The sequence below is a fragment of the Oryzias melastigma genome, linkage group LG24 (assembly GCF_002922805.2).
Source record: "Oryzias melastigma strain HK-1 linkage group LG24, ASM292280v2, whole genome shotgun sequence".
Classification (NCBI taxonomy): Eukaryota; Metazoa; Chordata; class Actinopteri; order Beloniformes; family Adrianichthyidae; genus Oryzias; species Oryzias melastigma.
In genome coordinates, this window is record NC_050535.1 from 8,296,182 (window position 1) to 8,322,001 (window position 25,820).

At 34.8% G+C, this 25,820-nt stretch overlaps 2 protein-coding genes across 2 annotated transcripts in view; one reads left to right on the plus strand and one right to left on the minus strand.

Moving 5' to 3' along the window:
* The window catches only part of fig4a (FIG4 phosphoinositide 5-phosphatase a), a gene marked incomplete in the record, with an annotated part of 42,257 nt that extends 20,158 nt beyond the window's left edge, over positions 1-22,099 (plus strand). The window contains 10 exon segments of the mRNA XM_024290770.2: positions 342-490; positions 651-817; positions 4,355-4,493; positions 7,101-7,159; positions 7,368-7,515; positions 7,754-7,837; positions 9,858-10,053; positions 17,653-17,741; positions 18,700-18,774; positions 21,720-22,099. Of these exon segments, the coding sequence (XP_024146538.1) occupies positions 342-490; positions 651-817; positions 4,355-4,493; positions 7,101-7,159; positions 7,368-7,515; positions 7,754-7,837; positions 9,858-10,053; positions 17,653-17,741; positions 18,700-18,774; positions 21,720-21,897 (1,284 nt within the window).
* ak9 (adenylate kinase 9) overlaps positions 1-25,820 on the minus strand; it is an 80,827-nt gene that overhangs the window by 36,774 nt on the left and 18,233 nt on the right. The gene's annotated exons all lie outside the window — the stretch shown is intronic.

Genomic DNA, 25,820 nt, shown 5'->3' on the forward strand with positions numbered 1-25,820 from the left:
AAAATATATTCATTTAGTATTTAGTTTAATCAGATTTTAGTCCAGTGTAGTTTTATTATTACGTTTTTTTTTACCTGTTTTTGCACAAATTGTGTTCTTTTGTGTGAATTTTTTATAATTTGACATCTTTAAATTAGATAAAATATCAGAGTAATTGAGTAAAAAATCGAAGATATTTTGTAAAAAACGTTTAATTTCAGCAAAATGGTTCAAACTTTCCAATCACTCTTAGAGATTTTTTTTATTTTGAAGTAGTTTTTTCATTTCTATTATTACACTTTAAAAATGATGTATAAAAATCAAACATATTTGCTCAATTCATCCTTTGATTTGATTTGCAGACTGGTGTCTTAAGGACCAACTGTGTCGATTGTTTGGACCGGACCAACACAGCCCAGTTCATGGTGGGGAAATGTGCTCTGGCTTATCAACTCTACGCTCTGGGAATGATCGACAAGCCCAGGCTACAGTTTGATACCGACTGTGTGAGGTAACCATTTTGAAGACTTAAGACTTAATTTAAGAGAATTTTTCTACATTTAACGTCTGACTTTGACTCTGAAAGCAAAGCTCCAGTTCTAAAAAATACAATTTTCTTGTGTTTTTTAAATATTTTTTTTCCATTTTTTACTCTTTTTGCATGTTGTCAGGTTGTTTGAGGAGCTCTACGAGGACCATGGAGACACTTTATCGTTACAGTATGGCGGCTCTCAGCTGGTTCACAGGGTAAAGACGTACCGCAAGATCGCTCCGTGGACGCAGCACTCCAAAGACATCATGCAGACGCTGTCACGGTACTACAGTAACGCTTTTTCAGGTGTGTACATCCTTCTAATCCCACTCATTTTTGTATTTTTTTATGTTTGCACAACTGATTTAACACAATTTGTTTTCTCAAACTGATAAAGAAAAGTGGAGTTTATTTTTATAGCTAATTTAAAATAAGCCGCCTATCTTTAAAGACCGATCATTTACCCTTCAGGGGTGTGCTGCATTCACTGACCTTCAGTAAAAAGTGGTGCATTGCAAAAAAAAAGTGTTTATTGTCGCCGCAGAAAAATGGAAAAAAAAGACACTTCATGAATACAACTATACAACTAAAAGATTAGTTTATTTCCAATAACATAATATGGAGGTAAAGCAGCAGATTAGAAAAAAAATATATTTTTGATTAACTTAATATACATCAAAGCATTTAAAAGCATCACGATTCACTAACACTCTTTTAATCTTAAGATTAAAAGAAAAAATGTGTGGTTTTAGCGTATTAAAGTATTAAAGATAGATCTTGTGCTATATTTAATACTAAAAATAAAAACAAATTACAATTTCTCCCATAATGCATTTCTATTGAGAGAACCAAATATTTATTAATTTCAGGGTTTTTGCCCACACTATTTAGTTTGATATAAACCATCAAGAATTGTTTTAATTCTTCACTAAATTACAAATTTAAAAAAATGTAGGAACTAGGGAACATATTTGATTACTTTATTTTCAGAAATAAAAGCCTATTGGTCTCTGTTGAAATGCCCAAAGAAACATTTTGTTTCCTGCATGTGAAATCCAATTTCAAAGACTTAATAATGTCTGCATCTTCAGTGAGTAATAAACACAAATGACGCATTGGTTTCTCATTTCATAACCGCATCCCGGTAAAAACAAAGTTTTTGAGGATGCACCAGTGGCTCCTGCGTTTGATCCGCGCCTTTTGACCTAATTTCTGCTGTTACTTTGCTTTTACTTTCTCTTTTTCTTTGGACACTTACTTTGAGAAATGGGTTCATCTGCTGCTCTGAGTCGTCCAGAGAAGCAGCAGATTGCTTGGTAAGAGGCAAATGTCAAGTGGGTGTGGTTTCTTTGATGCATCGCCCGCGCACACAATCACAAGGACGCCATATTTTCCGTAACTCGCATACAGTCATCCTTTGACCTACATCAGGTCTTTGTAATTAGTAGAAATGACTGTTGTTCTTTGACAAAGGAGGCTAAAGACGAGAAGGGAATGTTTCATGTCCGGCTTTGATTTAGTTTAGTTATAAAACATTAATTTCTACCTACTATCCTTTTTATGTGAATTTTATTTATTGTGCATCCCTCTCATAGTGAACTAAAAAAACTTGTTCAAGGTTGTAGTAAAACCTCAAAACACAAAACAGCCAGGATTTCTATGTAAGTGTGTTTTTTACAGTTCAACAGCAGTTCATACTCTGCAGAAAAATAAAAAAAAATTCTCAATATCTTGCATTCTCTTGTAAATATTTCTATAAAAAGAGGAAAAGTGCCAATTTGGTACAAATATTTTTTTTTTTCATCTTTTCACAATAAAATCTGATTTCACGTGGAAGAAAAACTCCATCATATTAATTTTGAAATAACTCTAAACAATTGTAGTTAAAAATAAAAAAAATGCAAAGAAATGGAAAAACACATTTTTCTGCTGGATATTTATTTACTTATTTTTGCAGTACCTCTAATGATCAGTGATTTACCTTTACTTTTTTTCATTGATTTTTAACTTATTTTCCCCCTTTGGACTTACACTGACCCTTTTCCTTAATAAGTTTATTAATTTAAAAATATCAATTTTAGAGAATGAAAACAAAGGAAATTTAGATTTTTTTTTCTTAAATTACCGTGCAGCTGCAATGCTGCGTTCACACTGAGGCGGCCAGTTTCAATCTTAAAGGTTCCATACCATGATTTTCTTAAGCCGGATCAGGCCCGCCTCCACATTTGGCTCGGCCCACCACACACTATCCAAAAAAGCATCATTTTGCTTTACAGCATTCACATTATACTGAATTACTTTTTCTTTATTTCTTTATTGTTATTATTTGATTTTTTTGGGGGGAGGTCCATAGCTCTGCAGCTCTTTTAGCTATTTAGCTCATTTAGCTATTAAAAATTTCAGCTCTTTTTATGCTAGCTTTTCAACCTTTTTCTAGGCTACTTTGGGGTATAGCTAATATTTTAGCCTTTTGGCTAACTGTTTTGGCTAATTTAGGCTTTTTTTTTTAGTTTTTTGGGCTAATTTGAAGCTTAGCTATTTTTTCAGCTTCATGCTAACTGTTTTGGCTAACCTAAGTTTGTTTTTTAGGCTAGTTTAGCATTTAGCTAATATTTTAGCCTTTTGGCTAATTGTTTTGGCCAATTTAGGCTTTTTTGAGTTTTTTGGGCTAATTTGAAGTTAAGCTATTTTTTCAACTACATGCTAACTGTTTTGGCTAATCTAAGTTTGTTTTTTTAGGCTAATTTAGCATTTAGCTAATAGTTTAGCTGGCTATTAGCTTCAGCGTCTTCAACTATTGGCTTCATCGTTTAGCACTAGCATCTTCAGCGGCCAAATTCAGCTTACAGCATCTGCACTAGCATTATCACAGGTAATGCTATATATCTTGTTTTTTTTATTTTTTTGGTTTTTTTGTTAAGTTTGTATGAAGATTACAGAAATATATTATTTAAAATTTGGCTATGTGTGGCTGTTAATGTTTAAGTTTAGGCTGCAATTGTTACGTCTTTTTCTGTTAGCCTACAAACCGACCCCGGCCCCACATCAGAGAAGAAAACAGTTCTGTGCCCTCATTAGAACAAGTTTGGGGACCCCTGTTTTAGGGAATGTATGTTTTATGGGGCAGTAGTAGTAAAGTAGTTTTTGTACATTTTGCCAGGGAAACAACCATACTTAATTTTGTGTTTATGATGTTCAAGATGGCGAAGGAGATGCTGCTATCCTCTTAGAGAAACTGTGCAAGTTTCAACACTGAGTGACACAATTGCACATAATTTGCAGTATAAATAGTACGAACACGGCTTTTTTTGTTCATGATGTAAGTGCCTTATTTAATGATACCCTAACTGAATCTCACGTGGAAAATTACCTGAAGAAAAGGCTTTTAATAGAACTGCATTTAGCCGTTTAATTATCTGCCGTGGCTGCTGGAGTGGCGCACACGTGACTTCACAGTTGGACGATGAAATAAAAGGTGAAAAAAAAAAAAAAAAAAAAAGAGAAGCGAAGCAGCGTGCAGAACACGTGCCACATGCTGAGCACAAACATTTACACAGATTATTTTTCGCCGCCTCATTGTCAGGGAGGCTGCGACGTAGCTGAACATTTTTAAAGCTCCTAACTGTGAATTGGACTCCTGGTGAGTTTTAACATTTTATTCATTCAAGTTTGAACTGATTATTAGATGAAGTGGTCCAAAAAAGTTATTAAATTTTATTTATGATGGAAAAAAGGTTTAAACAGTGCATAAAAATGACAATGTTTATGGGAAAATCTTTTTTTTTTTTCCCTTAGTGTCCATTCATGACTGAATATTTTTGACTCTTTTGCTGCCCCTTTCAGATGCCGACCGACAAGATGCCATCAACTTGTTTCTTCAAGTTTACCAACCATCCGAGGGTAAAGCTCACCTGTGGGAGCTGCCCACAGACTTCTACCTGCATCAGAAAAGCACTCTGTCCCTCCCCTATGACAGACGCAGGTAACCTGCAAACTCAAAAACCTCTTTCATTAAAGCCTGTTCTGTAAGGGAATAAATATATAAATCAAATGCTTTTAAAATGTTGACAGTTTTTGCGGGCTTTCCATTCAATTATAGAACATAGGATTGCTCAGAAAGTCTCTTCAGTGTTTTTTCTCTGAATAGGGCTTTTATTTTTTCTGGCTTTATGTAGAGCAAACACATTGCAGCTTTTTTTTGAGTACTCTGGTTGTTCACATGAGCGTGTGGGCAGATTGCCTGTTGTCCTGTGGTCAGTCTGACTGGGTGTAATTAAGCTTCTTATTCATCCCAGGGCTTATAGAACTTTTGCCTCAAGGTTAAATTATTGGTTAAGTCACTACATGGTATTCAAAAAACTAAAATAAACAGAGAGCTCTAATAATAAACTGCATAATATTTAAAGAGTATTTAAAAATCTGCACTTTTAACCCTTTAAAGGCAAAACTGTAAAAATGCAATACAAGCTGGTCCTTCTTCAATTACTGGATATGCATTAAATATAAGTTGCAACTCTCAATATGAAAGCAATGTGAAATTAATATGTTGTCTTTAGAAAGTAAACTTTGCACGGAGGATGCTTGAAAAGTGTTGCAAGAGATGGAAAGAATCCACTTCAAGAATTCCAAAATTGCATTTTATTTTTTTTTTGTTATATTTTACAAAGCCCTAGATGAGACATTAAAAGAAAAGTTTTTCCTCAAATTTATATTTGAGGCCACAAATTAGCCGTTTGTCCGCATGTATTGGCATTTTGTGGGCACAAATTAGTTTAATTTCTATGTGCGCACAAGTTAGCATTCGGTGAAATTGTGGCTACAAAATAGCAACTTTGTTGGATTAAATTGGCTAAACAAAAAAGCTAAGTTGCGCACACCAAATGTTAATAAAATGCAAAATTGTTGATCAAAATAACTAATTTGTGGCCACAAATACTACAAATTCTGGCTGCCAATTTGTGCACCCTAAATGTTAATGAAATGCTAATTTGTGTGCACAAAGTACTTTACGGCAAATGCTAATGAAAAGTGGATTTTTGCCCAAAAATACTAAATCATGGCCACAAAATACTAACTTGTGCTCCCAAAATTCTAAGTTGTGTGCAAAAATGTAAATAATATCTTATTTGTGGCAACAAAGCACTTATTTGTGTGCATCAAATGCTAATAAAATGCTAATAGTATGCTCCTAAAATACTTAATTATGGCCACAAATAATAATTTGTGTGCACAAAATATTGTGTGCACCAAATGTTAATAAAATGGAAATCTGTAGAAAAAAAAAAACTAACTTGTGGCCACAAATACTAATTTATGTGCCTCAAATGTTAATGAAATGCTAATCCTTTGCCACAAAGCATTAATTTGTGCCGACAAAATTTTAATTTGTGGCACCAAATTATAATAAAATGCTAATTTGTGTCCACAAAGTACTAATCTGTGTTCATCAAATGCTATTAATATGGAAATGTTTACTCCCAAATACTAAATTGTGACCATAGAACACTAAGTTGTGTGCAAAAATGTGAATAATATTTTATGTGTGGCAACAAATTACTAATCTGTGTGTACAAAATGATAATTAGTCTGCACCAAATGCTAATAAAATGCTAATTTTTGCCCCAAAATACATAATTGTGGACACAAAATACAAAATTGTGGTTACAAAATGCTAATTTTTGTGCACAAAATGCTAATAAAATGCTAATTTATGTACACATAATACTAATTTGTGTCCACCAAATGCTAATAAAATGTTAATTTTTACCCTAAAATGCTAAATTGTGGTCACAAAATGCCAATGAAATCTTATTTGTAGCAACAAAATACTAATTTGTGTGCACCAAATGCTAAATGTTAAATTGTATTCACTAAATAAAATGCTAAACTAAGCCCCATAATACTACATTTTTGCTCCAAAATACTAATTAGTGCACGTTAAGCATTAATTTATACAAATATATATATATTTTTAATGTCATGTCCAGTACACTGTAAAAAAAACTAAAACAACACAAAAGTTAATCCCCGTTTCAGTACATTTTTTCTTATATTTAAGCTTTAATTTAATTTTATTTAATTTCCCTGCATTTCTTAAACATACATTGTGATAAGTCTTGGTTTTTTTCAATCATTTTATGTGTAAATCCGTTTTATAGCACCTCCGTTCAGAAAGACAGGAATGTTCTACATTCGATATTTTAACCCAGATCCCCGTCTTGTCACTTACGTGCTTACAAGTCGGTCTGTGAGCGCTTCGGTGTTTTCATGATTACATAAAAGCAGGCCGAGTTTCCTTTCACGGGCTGCTAGTTTACGCGGCCACAATGTCTCCAGGTACCTCAGTCTTTATTCCAAGAAATTAGCACGGCTGGAGCTAAATTCAATTTGGATGCCTCGCATTGTAGAAAGTAGCACATCGCATGCTAAACAAATTACCGTAAGCACTTCTATTCAAATTGTACACATTGAATAAGACTCTAATGTACTCAGGTGTTGTACAGTAAGTTTTCTCAGTAAGCCAATTTTCAAATCTAGGTTAGTGGAAGAACTGGAGGAGGAAATTCTAATGTGTTTTTGTCATCTCCAGCTACACACTGTGGTGGACACAAGGAATCCTGTCCTACCTTCCTGTTCCCTCTGATGAAGGTATCCGAATACAATAACATCATCAGCAGATCATTAAATACTATTCATCTTTCACTTTTTATGGTGTTAAGCAAGCAGGAGTTTGTCTTTAACGCACTTTCAGCTTCATTTTTATGACAATTTGTTGTTAAAATCTGATATTTCACAGTGTGAGTCATGTCTCGTACAGTTGTTGTCAATGTTTTTTTTTGTGTGTTTGTGCTCTTAGCTGCCTGTGAGGACACAATGAAGAAGGTCAAAGTAAAGAGAGTGAACCGCTTTGATGAAAGCATCGACATCTACACAGAGTTTTACAGACCCTACGAGCTCACGCTGTTCGATGACACATTTTCCATCATCATGTCCAACGCTGGAAGGTAACACGAACTTTGTCATGAGTTTGTTTTAAATGTCATCACGCCCCTTTACTTTAATTTTCTGATTTCCCATTATTAGTTTTATCCACAAAATTTAAACAGTATTGTTCTGATTTCGGGTTATGACTTCAGCGTTTAGGGGGAATTCAAGCTTTCTAGGAGTTTACAAAACAACAATTAGTTTTTATTGTTGCACTACGGCAGGATTTGAGCAAATGTCTCATTTGTGTTCATAAAGGGAACTCATGCCCAAGTCTGTGGGAGTGGATCCAAGCCCATTTACAGTTCGTAAACCAGAGGAAACGGGGAAATCTGTGCTGGGGTGAGTGCCTCTCTAACTGTGTTCATGTCTGTCTTGGGTGTTATTGTTTTTATGTGATAAATTCCGGGTCATTGTGCCCTGCTTCATTATTAGCTGTTCTTTGTTCCAAAAGGAACATATTCTTTTTTTTTTCTCATGTCACTAAAAGGACAATCTGTCTGTTTGTGTCCGCAAAAGATTAAAAAAAATATATTTATGGGGGTATTTACTTGGAAAAATTAAATGCAAAGGTAGTGCTTGAGTCACCAACGTCAGGGCCTGTGGCTTTTAATTGTCCCTACATTAATAGAGCGCACCGTGACCAATAGTACACATTACTCAAATGTTCCATGCTGATCTTTAAAAGCTAACTGTTGAGCTAAAATACCTTTATCCTTGTATTTAATTACTATTTTTAGCAGAACATATCCCTTGGCAACTGTTAAAGATATATATTTTTTCTTAAGCCTTTCAGAGTACACTATATCCATAGATATGATAATATATTACTTTTAGTACACTAAAGAACGCATTTTTTATGAAATATTAGGTTTCATTTTCCTACTTAGAAGTAAGATGACTCAATCTCTGAGGCCCCGCCTTTCGCTCCTTGTGGGTACCGCCCATTTCATGACGTCACCCACAAAAGCAAACAACATTCAGACTTTTGCAAAATGGATGTGCATATAAAATGAAATCGCTGGAAGCTCTGTGCTAATGCTAGCGGGCCGACGATTATTGGTGACGTCATCAACGAAAGTAACGTCCGAAATATGAGACACTATTTATTCATAACTCTCTGTTTGGAAGGCCAAATGAAGGAGAAGGGAGACAGGAAGATTTTGGATTTGACTTTAGTCTGGGAACTCTTCCTGGAAGGGGCTGTTCACCACTTTGTGATGTCACAATGTGAGAAGAACCCACCCGTGCATTTGGAGGGGCTGGTGCTCAGTGAGCAGAGTTTTCAAAGATGCGTGAATGGAGAAAAATACTGTTTTGTTTTTTTTTCCACATGGAATTAACATTATGATACACTTAAAAGATAAAAAAGTTGATTTTTCGCAATAGAGGTCCTTTAGGACCCTGTTTTCTAAGCTGAACTTGGACCAAAATAAGTGGAATTTTATCCCTGTTATTATTTGGTTCTACTTTGAAAGGATGTTTAATGCATTTCAGCATTAAAAATTATTATTTTTGTATATTTAGAAATCTAATTTATTTCAACATTTTTTAGCTATATCATTTGAAAAAAACTGACTCAATATGAATTTTTTTGAAGAATAAGAATATGAGAGAGAGAATAAAAACTTGAATTTTTAACCGATCCCACTTCTGACACCAACTGTGAAGAAACCGAACAGTTTATCAGTCAATAATTACCAATATAATTTGGCTTTTTAAGGGGAAAGAAACAAACAAAAGTACTCTACCAGTTGTCTAAAGAAAAAGAATACCCCCATAAAGGAATATATTCAAATACTGATCATAGCAATATATGGGGCAGTAAATAGAATTGGCTGAATTAATAAAATACACAGAAAACACTTGTTGCTTCCTGTGATGTTGCAGTTCATGGTTCTGTCTTTTTATTTATTTATGTATTTTTACTCCCTAATAAAACCTACAAAATACAATTTTCATCAGAATGTTTCTTTAAATGAGGCATTTACGCTTAAAGCAGAAAATACTTTGAGCTTTGGCCAAAAACTAGCAGTGCCACGTTCTGTAGGTGCATCCATTACATCTCGACATTTGAACTGATCTTAGCTAAAATTGTATTTAGCGCAAAATATATCTTAAGCATTTAACTCCTGTAATGATTTTTCTTGGTCTGATCTATCCAAAGCTAGAACACTACACCTCTGTTTGCTCAGAGTCTTAATCATGTCAAATCTGCTTATTACTTCAGATTTCTTTAGAGAGTTGTTGCAGAAGAACTCATTAGAGCCTTTACGAATTGTTCCGTCCTAGTACTTGACTGTAGTTTAGAAATTAACTTTTCTCCAAAAATTAATAATCAATGTTTCCATGTTGGAAGCAGCAAGAGCAACAAGGAGGAAGCCGTGCTCCAAAGGAAGACAGCAGCGAGCGCTCCGCCTCCCCCAAGCGAAGAGGCCATTTCGACTACATCAGAAGATGACTCTGAGGAAGACCGGGATGATGAAGGCTCTGTGTCACAACGCTCCACCCCCATTAAACTGCTGACCGAGTCTGGGGAAAGCAGCCGCACACGGGAGGTAATAAACAACTCTCCTTGGTTTGTTTTTTCAAGAGATTCTTTAGCTATAAGGCAGAGGCGTCAAACTCAATAGCACAAGAGTTCAAAATCCAAAACACACCTTAGGTCACTGGCTGAACAGGATAAATATCTATTGAACACTCTAAAACTACATTATTAAAACTTTACAAATGTAACTTTTTACATAATTATATATAGCATTACTTGCAATAATACTAGTGTGAATGCTGATAGCTGAATTTGGCCGCTGAAGATGCTAGTGCTGATAGCTGAAGATGCTGAAATTGATAGCTGAAAACCCTGAAGTTAATAGTCAGCTAAAATATTTGCTAAGTGCCAAATTAACCGTAAAAACAAACAAAAAAACTTAGGTTAACCAAAACAGCTAGCATGTAGTTAAAAAAAATCTAAACTTCAAAATATCACCAAAAAAAAAAAAAACAAATTGGCCAAAACAGTTAGCATGTAAACATTAGCCTAACTTCAAAACAGCCTAAAATTCTTTTTTTTTTTTAAAAAGCCTAAATTAGCCAAAACAGTTAGCATGTAGCTGAAATATTAGCAAAACTCCAAATTAACCTAAAAAACAACAAAAAATAGCCTAAATTAGCTAAAAGACAGCTAGCATGTAGATGAAATATTAACTAAACTTCAAGTTAGGCAAAAAATAAAAAAAAAAAAAAATAAGAGATGCTAAATCCGCCGAAACAGCTAGCATGTAGTTGAAATATTAACTAAACTCCAAATTAGCCACAAAAAAAAAGAAAAATAAAGAGATCCTAAATTAGCCGAAACAGCTAGCATGTACACTCCAGTTTTACATGCTAATCTTAGCTAAACTCCAAAACACCCTAAAAAATGTGAAAAAAAAAATCTTAATAAATGCCAAAATAGTCCAAAAGCCATCATAATACCAATTTTTAAAACCTGTTTAACATAATTCTGAATGATAAAAAGGCAGGAATATTATTTTAGAATAAATCAACATAAACCTTAAATAACTTTTAATATTTTACTCTCCATAAAAATATATTTTATCAAAATTATACAAGTTAGAAATAAGCGCAAGATAACATAAAGCTATTAATAACAATAAAATAAAATGATCTGGAGGGCCTATAAGGTATAGAAAAGTTAACATAACTTTCTTTATTTGATATGATTAACAAATATTCCTAACTAGAGTTTCCATGATGTAGTTCACCGTACGGTTGGCGTACATGAGGATATTTATATACGTAACAGCTGAGAGACGTTTTCACAGTCTGTAATCTCTCTGTCAGTATCTGTTTCACACCCCAAGTGGGCCTACGCACCTTTTCTTTCCCAATTGACCCAGATTCTGTGCAACAGCAGGGACATCGAGCTCATTAATGAGCACAGGTCAGTGTGCCAACAGGGGGGATCAAATGCTCTTAAGACAACAATCTCTAGAAAATCCAATGGAACAAAATAATAAAGGAATCTTGCATAACACAACCCTGTGATGTTGCAGACATCGTCATGATTGCTGTAGCAGGAAGAGGCTGAGTTTGCCAAAAGAGGAGGTACTGTAGTGGTTTTAGGTTATTTTCTTGACATTTTGTTGGATAAATGTTGCTAAAATGAGAATATTTTACAATTAGAAGATTCCACAATTTGGTTAACTCCTTATTTTTGGGTCACAGTTTTGTTTGATTTGGTACATGATTTTTACATTGCAAAATGATGAAAAAAATTCATTTTTTTGCTCTTCAGGTTTAAAGAAAAATTCTGATATTTTGAGTGAATAATTGGTTAGTTAGGTAGGTATGATCTTCTGATGCACAACAGTATTATTGTTCAGAGGCAGAAGTTCTTCAAGTTTAAAGTTTATTTACATGTATAGATTTTTACTTATTGGATTCTACACCAATGTTATGTTTATGGGATATATTGTACAAAAAGTAGAAACGTTACAATGATGTATTATGTCTAGTTTGATTTTTGGGAGGATCCTTACTGACAGTGTGTGGATGTGTTTGTAAACAGAACTGTGTCTTTAAAACTTCAAGTAAGTTAAAAAAAAATCTATATAAGTTTACGACATATATCATTTTATTTTGAAAGAAACTTGCATGTGCTGCTGTCAGAAGCAATAAATTAATTATTCAATTCAATTTCTTTTTATATAACTCAATATTACAACACGGCTGTCTCAACGGGCCTCACACCAAAACACAAAATCAAGAGAAAGAGGAACAACACATGAATCACACTGCACCAAACAGAGACACGGAGAGATAAATAAAAATATAATTGTTATAGCTAATAATACTGAATTCTAGTGAATTCTAACTGTTATTATAAATCTTTTTTGGGTTAAACGGGTCTCTTGGAAATGAGACCTTGAGTCTCAAGAAATGATCCTGTATAAATAAAGGTAATAATAGTAATGTAATACACCTAAACATCTTGTATTGGTAGTAACATCTAGTATTTGGTAGTATAAAATCATAAAATGTGAGTCCAGACTAGAAAAGCTCTTTTAAAGCCGTTATTTCTGCCAATTTGATTGTTTAGTTTGACCATATTTAATAATGTGTTTAATTTTTGGTGTGTATAAAGAGAAAAACTGCAAAAAGTAGTCTTCAAACAAGTGATTTATTTTAAATAAATTAGGCAGAAAGTGGGTGTTAGAGTAATCCTAAGGGAACCATTTTTGACTTTGAGTCAGGAAAAAAGGTTCACTTTCTCCCCATGTCTCTCTTTTTTATTCCATCACTAATTTATGATGTATTGTGTCTCAGTTTTCTGTCTCGGAAGGGCCTTGAGCAATGAGCTGCTCATGAATATATGCATCTCTGGCTGGACATCTGGCTCACGTGTTGGGCTCCCACATCCCATGTTTTTGCCTGTGGGCCTGTCCCTGAGAATGGATCAAGTGCCAGAACAACACACAACTGCTAAAATATTTAAAAGTTTAATCATTAACTGTGTTTGCCACGTTCATTTATTATCCCAACACAATCCGGGCATATGTGTAATGCCCAAAAAAACCCCACAGGCTGTTTATTCAGATGCCAGTCTGTGCTTAGTGGGTTTCCCGCATAATCCTGGTTTACATTTGTATGTTTGTGATCACATACACCTGTTTGTGTGTTCACAGCTGTTGTATGTTGGACGGGGTCCTGCATTCATTGAGTCTCCTTTCCTTGCAGCACAATCAATACTAATGCAGGCGGGGAAAATGGAGAGCATCATGTCGAGTGCATCGCTACAGCCTGAATGTATTCAAACCTGCTGTGGATGCTGTACTCTTACATAACCAGCAGCTCCTTTTTATTCATTTACAGGAGGGCTCAAGGTTTTCCTCATCCTCCCGAAACATTTTTTTATAAATATTTATGTATAATTAGGAATTGTAATAGACATACTTTTTTATTAGTATTAAATATTTAAAAGTAACAAATAATCAATTTTACCCTTTAAAAGCATATTATGTTTTAAAACCCTGCATGATTGTTAATCACATTTAGCCGTGTCATGCTGCCACTACGTACAATTTGCGAATTCTGGGCGAATAAAAATTGGTAATTCGTAAATAAACTAGGAAAAAATGAGAAAATTTGTGGTCTTTTACGTGAAATTCTCACAGATGTATTGTGATTGAATCAAATTAAAACCAAGGAAGGAGTACAAATGAACCACAAAAACACACTTCATTGAATTTCATCACTTTGACGTTCAGAAAACTGGGCAGAAATCACTTTGCGTAAACAACATAGACAGTTCCCCCTGTGGATCTGCTTTGTTTGTCCGTTTAATTGGTCCGCACCAGTTCTAAGTCAGCTGAGGCAGCCCGCCAGGGGAGGGGACCCCCACCAAGATGGGGGACCACCGGTGGGAGCTGCATCTGGGGAGATCCACGAGAAGGGCCAGGCGTGCGTCCAGAGTTGCATCCTCACCCGCTGCACCAGGCCCCCTTCTGTGCGTTCCCTGACCCCCCACCAGGACGAGCTTAACGGTGGAGACCCCCCACTCAGAGGGGGAAAGATTGGACGATTTATTTACTCATCACACAATATGAGTTGTTCATTAACCATGTATATTGTAGGGGTTCCCAAACTACGGCCCGTGGGCCTGATCTGGCCCACTTCCCCACTTGGCCCGGCCCCTGAACAATATCAGAGACCCGTGATTTTTTTTTCTCCCCCAATCTGGCTTTTGAAATTGTTAGCTAACACTGCTAGCAAAATAGTGTTTTGCTAAAAGTATTTTCACACTGTTAGCAACAATTGCAGACTGAACTGCTAACAGAAAACACTTTTTCTTTTACAGCAAAAAAAACGGTTGGTTACCCTTTAAATAAGTAGAGTGAGAATATTTTTTTTTTGTGGAAATCAGGAAAACTATTGGTTTTGTGGAAAAAATAAAATAACATCTTAAAATAGATATAAAATAAAGTGGGGGTTACAGGCCCTAAGGTCTACCACCTTGTTTTTTTTTTTTTTGTTTTCCTGTCCTAGTTGCTGCCGATTAGCTGACTTGGGTGTCTCCACGCTCTGATTAACTGATACACCTGATCCAGGTAACGTTATTAAGATAATGTATCTCCCTTCCACACTTTCATCACACATAGATCTGTGCTTACTGTTTCTTATAAACACCAAATACATTTATTTTTTCAGCAGACTCCTGGCCTGTTAAATTTTACCTGATTCAAAAAGAAATTTTGGAGTAATGAGACAAATTAAACGAGGTACAGAAACTATTTTAAAGCTCAATTACAAATATGAAAACACTTACTGTAAGAATTAAAGTAAAATATTTAGTAGAAACCACAAATTGTTCTCTTGAAAGGAGTTAGAGCCTCATAAAATACAAACTGAATAATTGAAGTTGGATGGTGTGATCAGTGCTCCCTCAGGATAAAACGTGACCATCATGCATCTGCATCATCGCTGAATTAGCATTACTTTAACTGATTGCCATATCATATTCTACCATCACACTTTAACTGATGAAATCACACTGACTCCACGTGAGGAAAGTCCTTCTTATTAATTCTGACACGACTGTGTGATGAAGCGCCCTTAATATAAAAATTTCAACCTCATCAATCCAAACGTCTCATTAAGCTTTCATTTGTGTAGGAGAGGCTCCGTCTTTTGTGTTGTTTTTTAGAGTGAAGCCTCATTACTGAAGGTTTCAGGTGTTACAAGAATAATTATGTGAGGCAATTGCAAAAGTTTTTTTCCGAGGCTTTTATTCTGGTAATTAAAACTCCAACTGAGTCATTTGATCCACTTTTAGCTCCAATCTGCAGATAAATTTGCCACTTAAACTTTATTGTTGAACTCATATTTATGATTTATATCAGTGGATTTGGTGTCCCTGAGCCTTGGAGGGGGTGCTCATCAGCACTGAGCATGAAAGAACATGAAACCACCTCATCAGACACTAACAATCAAATTACTGTAGAGTTGCTTAGATTTCACTGAGTATAATTACTAAATCGGCTGCTGGGAAGCGCCTAAACCCGATGACCATGCCTTTATTATTGAATATTGAGAGGTGATTCCTCTAAGACGTGTTAAAGTCGAGGCCCTCGTGCCCTCCAGGTAATTCTATCTTGCACTTATTTTCAACTTGTATAATTTTGACAAAACATATTTTTATGGAGAGTAAAATATTAAAAGTTATTTAAGGTTTAAGTTGATTTATTCTGGAATAATATTCCTGCCTTTTTATTATTCATAAATATGTTAAAAAGTTACAGTTTTAAAGTTTTAAAAATTTGCATTTTTGGACTATTTTGGCATTTACTAAGATTTTTTGGGCTTTTTTTGAGTTTATCTAATATTTCAGCTACATGCTAGCTGTTTTTGCTAATTTAGGTGTTCCTGTTTTGTATTTTTTTATAGGCTGTTTTGAAGTTTAGCGAATATTTAAGCTACATGCTAGCAATTTTGGCTAATTTAGGAATTTCTTTTTTAATTTTTTAGGCTGTTTAAGAGTTTAGCTAATATTTCAGCTACATGCTAGCTATTTTAGCTACTTTTGGCTTTTCTTTTGAAGTTTTTTTAGGCTGTTTTGGAGTTAGACTAAAATAATAATATATTGTTTTGGCTAATTTAGGCTATTTTCAATTTTTAAGATTTTTTGAAGTTTTGCTATTTTTTCAGCTACATACTAGCTGTTTTGGCTAACTTAATTAGATTTTTTTTTTACATTTTTTAGGCTAACTTGGCATTTAGTTAATATTTTAGCTGGCTATTAGCTTTGGCGTTTTCAACTATTAGCTTCAGCGTTTTCAATAGGGCTGTCAGATTTGTCGCGTTAAAAACGCATTAATCTGACGTGTGCTTGACGCCGACAATTTTTTTGACGCATTAATCGCGGATTTTCTCATACGTGCCTTTCCATACCGCGAGCACGGGCGTCCTGCCCCGTAACTCACCGGCTGCTCTCAGTAGATCACAGGCGGGTCTCCAACCACCGAGCTGCGAGCTAAAACCGGCCGGCGCTAGGACCTGGAGAGCTCCTGCACCCTAACCGGTTCGCGTCCAGTACCACGTCTGGTGGTACTGGGTCCCGAGAGCTGCGGACCCCCGACGTTCCGAACAGCAAGCGCACCGGTGGACGTTTTAAATGTTCTGGAGGTTTAAGCGTGATCCAGCCCCAGCATAGCGGTCTGTCTGCCGGCATATTCATGGCTTGAGCTCCGCTGGACACGTCGCTGCATCGAGCTGCAGCCAGAGAACGCGGCGGCAGTAACAGACTGTCAAACTATCCACAGTGTATCCCGCTTTTCTCAGTCTTTAAGGTTTTAAAAAACAAAAGTTAATTTGAAATGATAAATCTCTATTTCATTTATTACTGTAGTTCAGCAGAGGAGGAAAAGATTTGGTCCTGACAAAAAATGAACATGAAAGTGTTATGGAAATTTTATTTTTGATGTTTTTTATTTTATTTTACTGAACGTTGATTGAAGTTTTGAATTTAAAATGCCCTTCACTTGAACTTATGCTTTTGTTAGGCAGTTTATGTTACAGCCTTTTATTGTTAATAAAGTTTATATCAATACAATGTTACAAAATAAAGTATTTCTGATGAAAACTATTAATTTTGTCATTCTTGTTTTCATAATTATTATAGCTGCTAAATTCCATTAAACACACATTTTTTTCCTTAAAAAAAGGCCACATAATAATTTGCAATTAATCGCGAGTTAACTCCGGAAATGCGATTAATCGCGATTAAAAAATTTAATCGCCTGACAGCTCTAGTTTTCAACTATTAGCTTTGGCGTTTTCAGCCGTGAGCTTCAGGGTTTTTAGCTATCAATTTCAGCATTTTCAGCTATTATCACTAGCATCTTCAGCGGCCAAATTCAGCTCAAAGCATTCACACTAGCATTATTACATGTAATGCTATATATCTAGTTCATAATTAGGTTAAAGTTACAGTTTAAAAAATGTAGTTTTCGAGTGTTCAATAAATGTTTATCCTGTTCGACCCGCGACCTTAGGTGTGTTTTGGATTTTGGCCCCCTGTGCGATTGAGTTTGACACCCCTGCTCTAAGAAAATCTCTTTATCTCCTCCATTTTTTAACACTTTCTTTTGTGTTTTCAGGAGATTCAGCAGCAGCAGAACGTGAAGGAGCCTTATGGACTCGATCTGTCCGAACTTCCAGCTGAGAAAGATGTGCTCATTTATAAAAGGTACCTGACAATATATGCATATATATTTCTTGGGGTTGCAATTTAAAGAAAACATTATTTTGCTTTTAAGATGGAACTTTTTAAGAAGTAAACAGTTTTTTTTTGCAAGAAGTACCTGACCCAATTTTCTAGTCTAAAGCATGCTTTTTAGGGTCACACTTTAGTAAATGTCTGTAAGTGGAGCAGGCCCAGTTTTGCTTTATTGTCGTATGCGCAGAACTCAAAGTGCCAACAAAAAGCAGCCATCAGGTTTAACCACCCGCCCAGGGTCAGATGGGTCATTTCTGAAAAGTGACTTCTCCAGCTGTGAACCTCTCACATCTCTGCTTTTTGTCCACCTTTTGTGACCTTATTCACTTTTCTGCATGTCCTCTCCGTTTCATTCTGTCCTTGACCGCTGGTTGCCCTCAGAGCAGTTTTCAATAAAAAAAAGAAATACATATATATATATATATTACTAAAATGACAATTTTATGGCAAAAAAAAGGTTTTAAACTTGATTAAAAAAAAAAAAACATGATTAATAATTCTGTTAGGATAAATTCTAACTATCATCATGACATTACTGGAACTGACTGTTATAAGTTGCATTATCAAAGCAAGAACAGGATCCTACTTTTGTCAGCGTTCACAACAAATCTGTTTGTATCTGACTGTCAGATTGGGATCAGAAAGGATTTAAGTGAAAAGTTTTTCTATCTTCCCACCTATAATAGCGTTATTATTGAAGCTGAAAGCTGCAAAGGCTCTGAAGATGTCAGTTACTGCCAGTGCTCTGCTAATACGAATGCTATTATTAACGAATACTAAAGCAAAAAAAAGGATTTCTAAACGGTTTCTGCTTTTTTTGTGAAAGAAAAATTAACCTTTTTTTGAGTTATATCTAATGCTGACATTTGAATCTTAAAAACTAGATAAAGTTAGAATAAATATGATTGAGTTGTTTTTCTTTCTTTAGGTTTGCACATCTGGGGGAGAACCAACACATGGTGGAAAGGAGTGAGCGTATCAACCTGGCAAATATCCTTTACCTGTAAGTCAAGACAAAATATATCAGTGCAATTAATTAAATAAAAAAATATTTATCACACACAGAAAAAAACATTTCCACACCATCTGTGTGCATTTTTTTTATTTTTTAATTAGTGAACATAAATTAAAAATAAATAAAGGTGGGCCGAACACAAACCCTTGTGGCACACCTTTAACAGTAGCAACTTCAGGTTGTAGATCTTCACTTATTTTATGCTGGTAAACAAAAAACAAAAAATATGTATGTGTTGTTTTGTGCTCTGAGAAAGAAAGTTAATACTTTAAAGTGGATTAAGAAATGTTTTTTAAAAAGCAGCACTACAGGTTTGAATAGATGCGATATAGACATAAAGTCTCATGGCCCAGTGCTGCTTCTGTCCTTAGAGCACAAGGTGAGACATGTGCATCTGAAGAAAAAGGTTGTCATAGTCTATAGTCTCTTTTCTACAAATTTTATTGATTTATTTTTTTCAGTGACTCTTCAGAAAGCCACACAGATTGAACATTTTCTGCTAAAGTCTGTTCCAACAATAGAATAATACAAATGTCAGTCATATTTATATCAGGTCGTAGTGTTTTGTTTTTTAAGAAAACGTTTTATTTGTTTAGAGAAAATCTTTCATGTTGAGGACTTGTAAAGAAGCCATGGCTGACATGTACATATATTGTTTTTAATTGTTCGGATTTTTATTTTCTCTTAAATGATTTTACTAGCAGATTGTTTATGATAAGATGATTGGTTGGTTGATTGATTAATTGAGTGGCTGTGTAATTGGTTCATTAATTGAGTACTTTGCTGGTTGATTAATTTGTTGTTTGATTGATTGATTGATTAAATGCTTTATTGATTAATTATTTGGTTGATTGGATTGATTGATTGATTGATTAAGTGGCTGTCTTGTTGGTTTTGTGGAATGTTTTGATGGATTGATTGATTGAGTGACTCTCTGGTTTCTTGATTAATTGATTGATTGTTTGATTGATTACGTTGATGTCTTGTTGGTTTTGTGGAATGTTTTAAATGATTGATTGATGTATTGATTGATTGAGTGACTTTGGTTTCTTGATTGATTAAGTGGCTGTCTTGTTAAGTTTGTGGAATGTTTTGATTGCTTGATTGATTGATTGATTGATTGATTGATTGATTGATTGATTGATTAATTGATTGAGTGGCTGTCTGGTGGTTTCATTGATTGTTTGATTGCCGGATTGACTGTCTGGGCCGTTTGGATGAATGTGCTGAATAGTTGGTTGGTTGATTAATTGATAGGTTGAATGCTTTGATTGATTGATTTGTTGCTTGGGTCATTTTGATTAATACATTGAGTGGTTGGTTGATTAATTGATTGTTTAAATGCACTGATTGATTGATTAAATGCATTGTTGGTTAATTATTTGGTTATTTGGATTGATTGATTAACTGATTGATTGGTTGATTGACTCTCTGGTTTCTTGATTGATTGATTGATTGATTAGGTGGATGTCTTGTTGGTTTCGTGGAATGTTTTAATTGATTGATGTATTGATTGATTGAGTGACTCTCTGGTTTCTTGATTGATTAAGTGGCTGTCTTTTTGGTCTTGTGGAATGTTTTGATTGATTGCTTGATCGATCAATTGATTGATTGAGTGGCTGTCTGGTTGGTTAATTGATTGTTTGATTGCCTGAGTGACTGTCTGGGTCTTTTGGATGAATGTGTTCAAAAGTTGGTTGGTTGATTAATTGATTGTTTGAATGCACTGATTGATTGATAACAAGCTAGGGTTATTGTTGGTTTGGATGGACGGATAAATCAATGTAAGATATTTATTCATCACGTGATTAGAAAATAAAGAAAAGATCTTCTTGACATTATAATTGCTCCTAATCATTAATGTACATATTAGTACTTATAGATACAGTATACACACAACACACTGAGTCTATTAAATGTAAATACACAGTTTTTTTATCTTAAACTTCCTCGTTTGTTCTTCCATGTTCCTCTGGTCAGCAGCTCTAGCGACAGGTCCACAGGTTGTGACAGGTGTGTCGGCTGTTGCGCAACAGTGTGACTCTAAGTTGTTACAGAACCTGAAACGTGTGACCGCAGTCAGAGGCCAGGTAGTCCCCCCCGACCCCCCCCCCCTGCTTTCCATGGGTATCGATTCATCAGGAATAGCCAGAGCTGACTCATTTGATGGAGATAAAAGCAGAAAGGATGTAAATACTTCTGGTTCCTGTTGAGAAGCATCACTCAAGTGTAGAGATGCATCTTCCCCTTAAATCCAAGGCTGAGATTAAAATTCTTTATTTCGGTTTTATGTCTTTCTTATTTTGCTGCAACTGTTTAATTGTGGAGTTGTTTGAATATCCTAAATTGTGATCTGTTAAAAATGTTCCTCGCTGAGTGCTGAACACTTTTGCTGTTACATAACAGATTAATTGTGCTTTTTTACTAAAGGAAAAAAGAGATTTTTCACTAAACGTGATGTGCTTTCACACCTCAGAACATGTGACTAAATCTCTCTATACTCCTTTGTCCTTCAACCTTGTGGATGACAGATGAACAGCTCATCCTTTAATGCTCGCTTTACCTGCTGCCATGTCTTTTAGTTTTTATAAAAGCTGACTCCCTTTTTTTTATTGTTTTTCTTTGTCAGTTTGGCAGAGCATCTTCTGAGGCTTTTTAACACTCTTGTCAAAAAGGTTCCTTAGCTGCTTCTCATTGGGGCGCAGCTGCTGCCTGAGTGGATGAAATGACAAGCACGCCGTTGTTAATCCCGTCTTCAGATGGGGAAGCGTGCGTTTGAGTTTCCGAGAAAACATGAACTCCTTTGGCGTGTTCATTCGCAGTTCCCCTTAATGGCGAACGCTGCAGATTTATTCAAATCATTTAGAAATATAGACAGAAACTTTTTGTCTGACATAAAGTGTTCAAATGTTGTTTTTGTGTTTTCCTGGCAGAGAACCGGTGTCTCAGTTCCCAGAAGACAGCATCTATGGCGTTTGTCCTCCACAGGTGGACAGAGACAGTCGCGAGGTGTTTGAGAGTCATGTGATGACCGGTCGGGGCCATGTGAGGGCGCTGTGCAGAGAGGACATGCTAATGTACAGGGAGTATGTCAAGAACAGATACATGTAGGTTTTTGTGATAAAAGAATCGAAAGAAACATTTTGGTTTTTATTTTGCAAATGTAATAAGTAATTGTTGCTTTTTTGTTTGTACAATTTTGGTTACAGCTTGTGTGCAATTTTCTATTTTGTTCATTTTTATTCAAGAAGGAGTTGAAGAAAAGCATCTTTAAATAAATAAAGAACAGCCTTTTCTGTGAGTTTTGATTGTATTCCTCTGCACCTTTTTTTTAAAGTCTCACTCTGATCATCAATTTCCAGTGAGAATTTAGTTATGATTAAGCCGTTTTTAGCCCAAATTGAAAAAAAAGGGGCCTTTTTCTAAGAAATTGTTTTTTTTTTGTTTTTTTTTTAATAGTTATTTTTTCGGAATTCCCCTCTGAGTAGATAAAACCGATTAATCAAATTAAGATTTACAGCTCATAAAAATATAGATCGATTTAGCACGTAAAGCTAAAGTCGACTAGCTTGATGCTAACGTTCAACAGAATTTCCCATAGGATGGCTAATGCTAACGCTAGGTCGACCTAAACATATATTGCTGACTAAATGAACATCTTTATTTTTTACCTTTACATTTGTGGTCTAAAACACAGTTTTTTGCTCATCCTGTCTTCTTCTGGAATAAAGTGTACTTCTATAGCGCGATCGCCACCTAGTGGCCAAATTGAAACGCCCTCTAGGAGAAGCAGAACAATGTTTACAATGTTAATAATCTGAACAATGTCATTCTATATGCTATTATTCTCATTATTTCACTAATACATTTTACAGTTTGTGAACTAAATCACATTAAAATAAATATATTCAGAACATATAGTAGATTATTAATGTATTTCTAAACAAATGTGTGTCAATCTGCAGGCTCATAATTGAATTGAAGGATCGAAAGAATCTAAAAAATTGACCTATTTGTCAACAAGTGGATGAATTGCCATTTTTTTGTCTTATTTACAATTTAAATAAAAAAAAAAGAGAAATGGATTTTTATTTTATTTTATCGACTATTAAAAAAATGCCACAAAAACATACTAAAATCCCCAATAATTCATTTTATCATGAAATAATTATGGTTAACATTTGTTAATTTGTTCATTTCTTCTTTTCTACGTGTGTAACTCGTTACAGCATTTAAAGCAATAATATATATATTTTCCTTCCTTATGTTTTTCTTCTTTATCCTTTAATCCACATGTGCAGAATCTCTTCTTCTGTGAGTTCTTTTCACTACTTTGCTGCAGTCTCCCCTCACTCACACCTTCCTTTTCCCTCTACACCTCATTCACTTGAAGTGCTCGGCTTTCAACCATCGTGTCAGAAAATGTGAAGACTTTCCTCTTTTTTACGATACACACATTCAGTCCTCGCTGTGACTGGACTGACCACTGGTCTCAGTATTAGTGCCGCGTGAGTTTTAAGGGTGAGGAGGGTGGGGGGTGGCTCAGCATGTGATGGAAAATTGCAGCGGGAATGAATGAAAATGGCTTTTGAATTTTTTTTTTCCACAAAAAAAGTCCAAAGACCTTTGATTTAAGGAAGGTAAAATCTTTTTTTTTTTTGGCAAAGTGTCATTGATTGTAATTTCTGATCATCCTGTGGTGTGAAACTTTGAATGAAATATTTCACCTAAGGTGACAAGAGGCTGTCAGCTCGCTGGGATGGAGCTCTCTGCACGTCTGCAGACTGTTTCTCCACGAATGATGTCAGGATCCTGCAGCATCAAAGCTTTCTCAGACTCTCACTTCGGTTTCCTAAAAAGTGTTAGGTGACACCGCTCTGCTGTGACGCTCAAACTTATGCAACACCCTATACCTTTATAGGTTATTAAATCCAAACTTTTCTATGGGATATAGAAACATCTAACTTAAAATATTGTTATTAAAATCATAAACTAGAACACATAAAAATGTACGGTTGTTAGTCAAATTTTACATTTGGATTGCTTTAACTTGGAGTCATTTTCTTTCAAATCGTGCATTCAATTTATATATATATGTATATTTTTTTTCTTATGGGACAATTTACATGCAAACACACTAAGTGGATTGAAATTAAGCTGTTGATTCTTAAAAAATAGTTGATTCTATCCACACAAAATACCTTTTGCAGATAATATAACTTTTGCACAAATCATAAACTTTGTTTTTTTTTCAATTTCCTATCCCTAAAGTAGTTTTTCTTATATAATTGTGCTAGCACAAGAGATAAATGCATGAAAATAAGCTTGTTTTTGCCTATAAATACACTTTTTGCACTAAAATAATGAATAAATTCAACAGAACTTTAATCCTACTCCAAATGTTTACATAGGAGGCGAACATCTAACATAAAAGTGGTAAGGTAACCATTTATTTATTTAAGTCGTCTTTTTTTTATAAATGTATAGCATAAGCTAATATTGCAATGATGATAAATTTGTGATGTACTGTGCAGACCTACAAAACAGACAAAAAACCTGGGGAAAATTTTAGTTTTTTTGTCTTGTTTGGATGAAATACAACTTTTAATTTTTGATGAAAAAAAAAAAAAGAAAAAATTAGTGGCACTTTATTGGTTCCATACTTGAAGGCCTCGATGTTTATGTGCTAAAGTAGTGAGCAGAGTCATGTGCTGCACGCACGTGCTGCTTTCCTGAAATAACTCCATGGACAGCCTTCTACAAATGTACTGTACAGGTTTAGCTATTTCTATGACGCCATACAGTAAAGAGGCACCTTACAATGAAATATCAAAACAATTTAAAAGTAAAATATAAAATTGTAACAAAACAATCTCTTATTTCTCCCTCTGATCAGGGGTATCAAACTCAATCTCACAAGGGGCCAAAATCCAAAACATACCTTAGGTTGCGGGCCGAACAGGATAAACATTTATTGAACACTCTAAAATTAGATTTTTTAAATGTTAAAGCAATACCTTTTTAAACATAGGTATGAACTAGATATACCTGCGATAATGCTAGTGTGAATGCTGTAAGCTAAATTTGACTGGTGAAGATGCTAATGCTGATAGCTGAAGATGCTAATGCTGATAGCTGAAGATGCTAATGCTGATAGCTGAAGATGCTAATGCTGATAGCTGAAGATGCTGATGCTGATAGCTGAAGATGCTAATGCTGATAGCTGAAGATGCTGATGCTGATAGCTGAAGATGGTGAAATTGATAGCTAAAAACACTGATAGCAAGCTAAAATGTTAGCTAAATGCCAAATTAACCTAAAAACAAAACAAAAAAAACTTAGGTTACCCAAAACATCTAAAATGTAGCTAAAAAATATCTTAAAAACTGAAAAAGCCAAAATTAGCAAAAACAGCTAGCAAGTAAATATTAGCCTAACTCCAAAACAATCTCAAAGCTTAGCTAAAAAAAGCCTAAATTAGCCAAAAAGCTAGCATGTAAATATTAGCTAAACTCCAAAACAGCCTAAAAAACATAAGGAAAGCCCAAGTTTGTCAAAACACCTAGAATGTAGCTGAAATATTAGCTAAACTCAAAAAATAGCCTAAAATAATAAATAATAAATAAATTAGCCAAAACAGCTAGCATTCAAATATTAGCCTAATTCCAAAACAGCCTAATAAAACAAAAATAAAGCCTAAATTAGCCAAAAAAGCAAGCGTGTAAATATTAGCTAAACTCCAAAACAGCCTAAGAAACTTAATAAGATAAGCCCAAATTTGCCAAAATAGCAAGCATGTAGCTGAAATATTAGCTTAACTCAAAAAAAGCCTAAAAAACGTAATAATAAAAAAATTAGCCAAAACAGCTAGCATTCAGATATTAGCCTAATTCCAAAACAGCCTAATAAAACAAACAAAAAAAAGCCTAAATTAGCCAAAAAAAAGCTAGCGTGTAAATATTAGCTAAACTCCAAAACAGCCTAAAAAAACTTGAGGAAAGCCCAAGTTTGCCAAAATAGCTAGCATGTAGCTG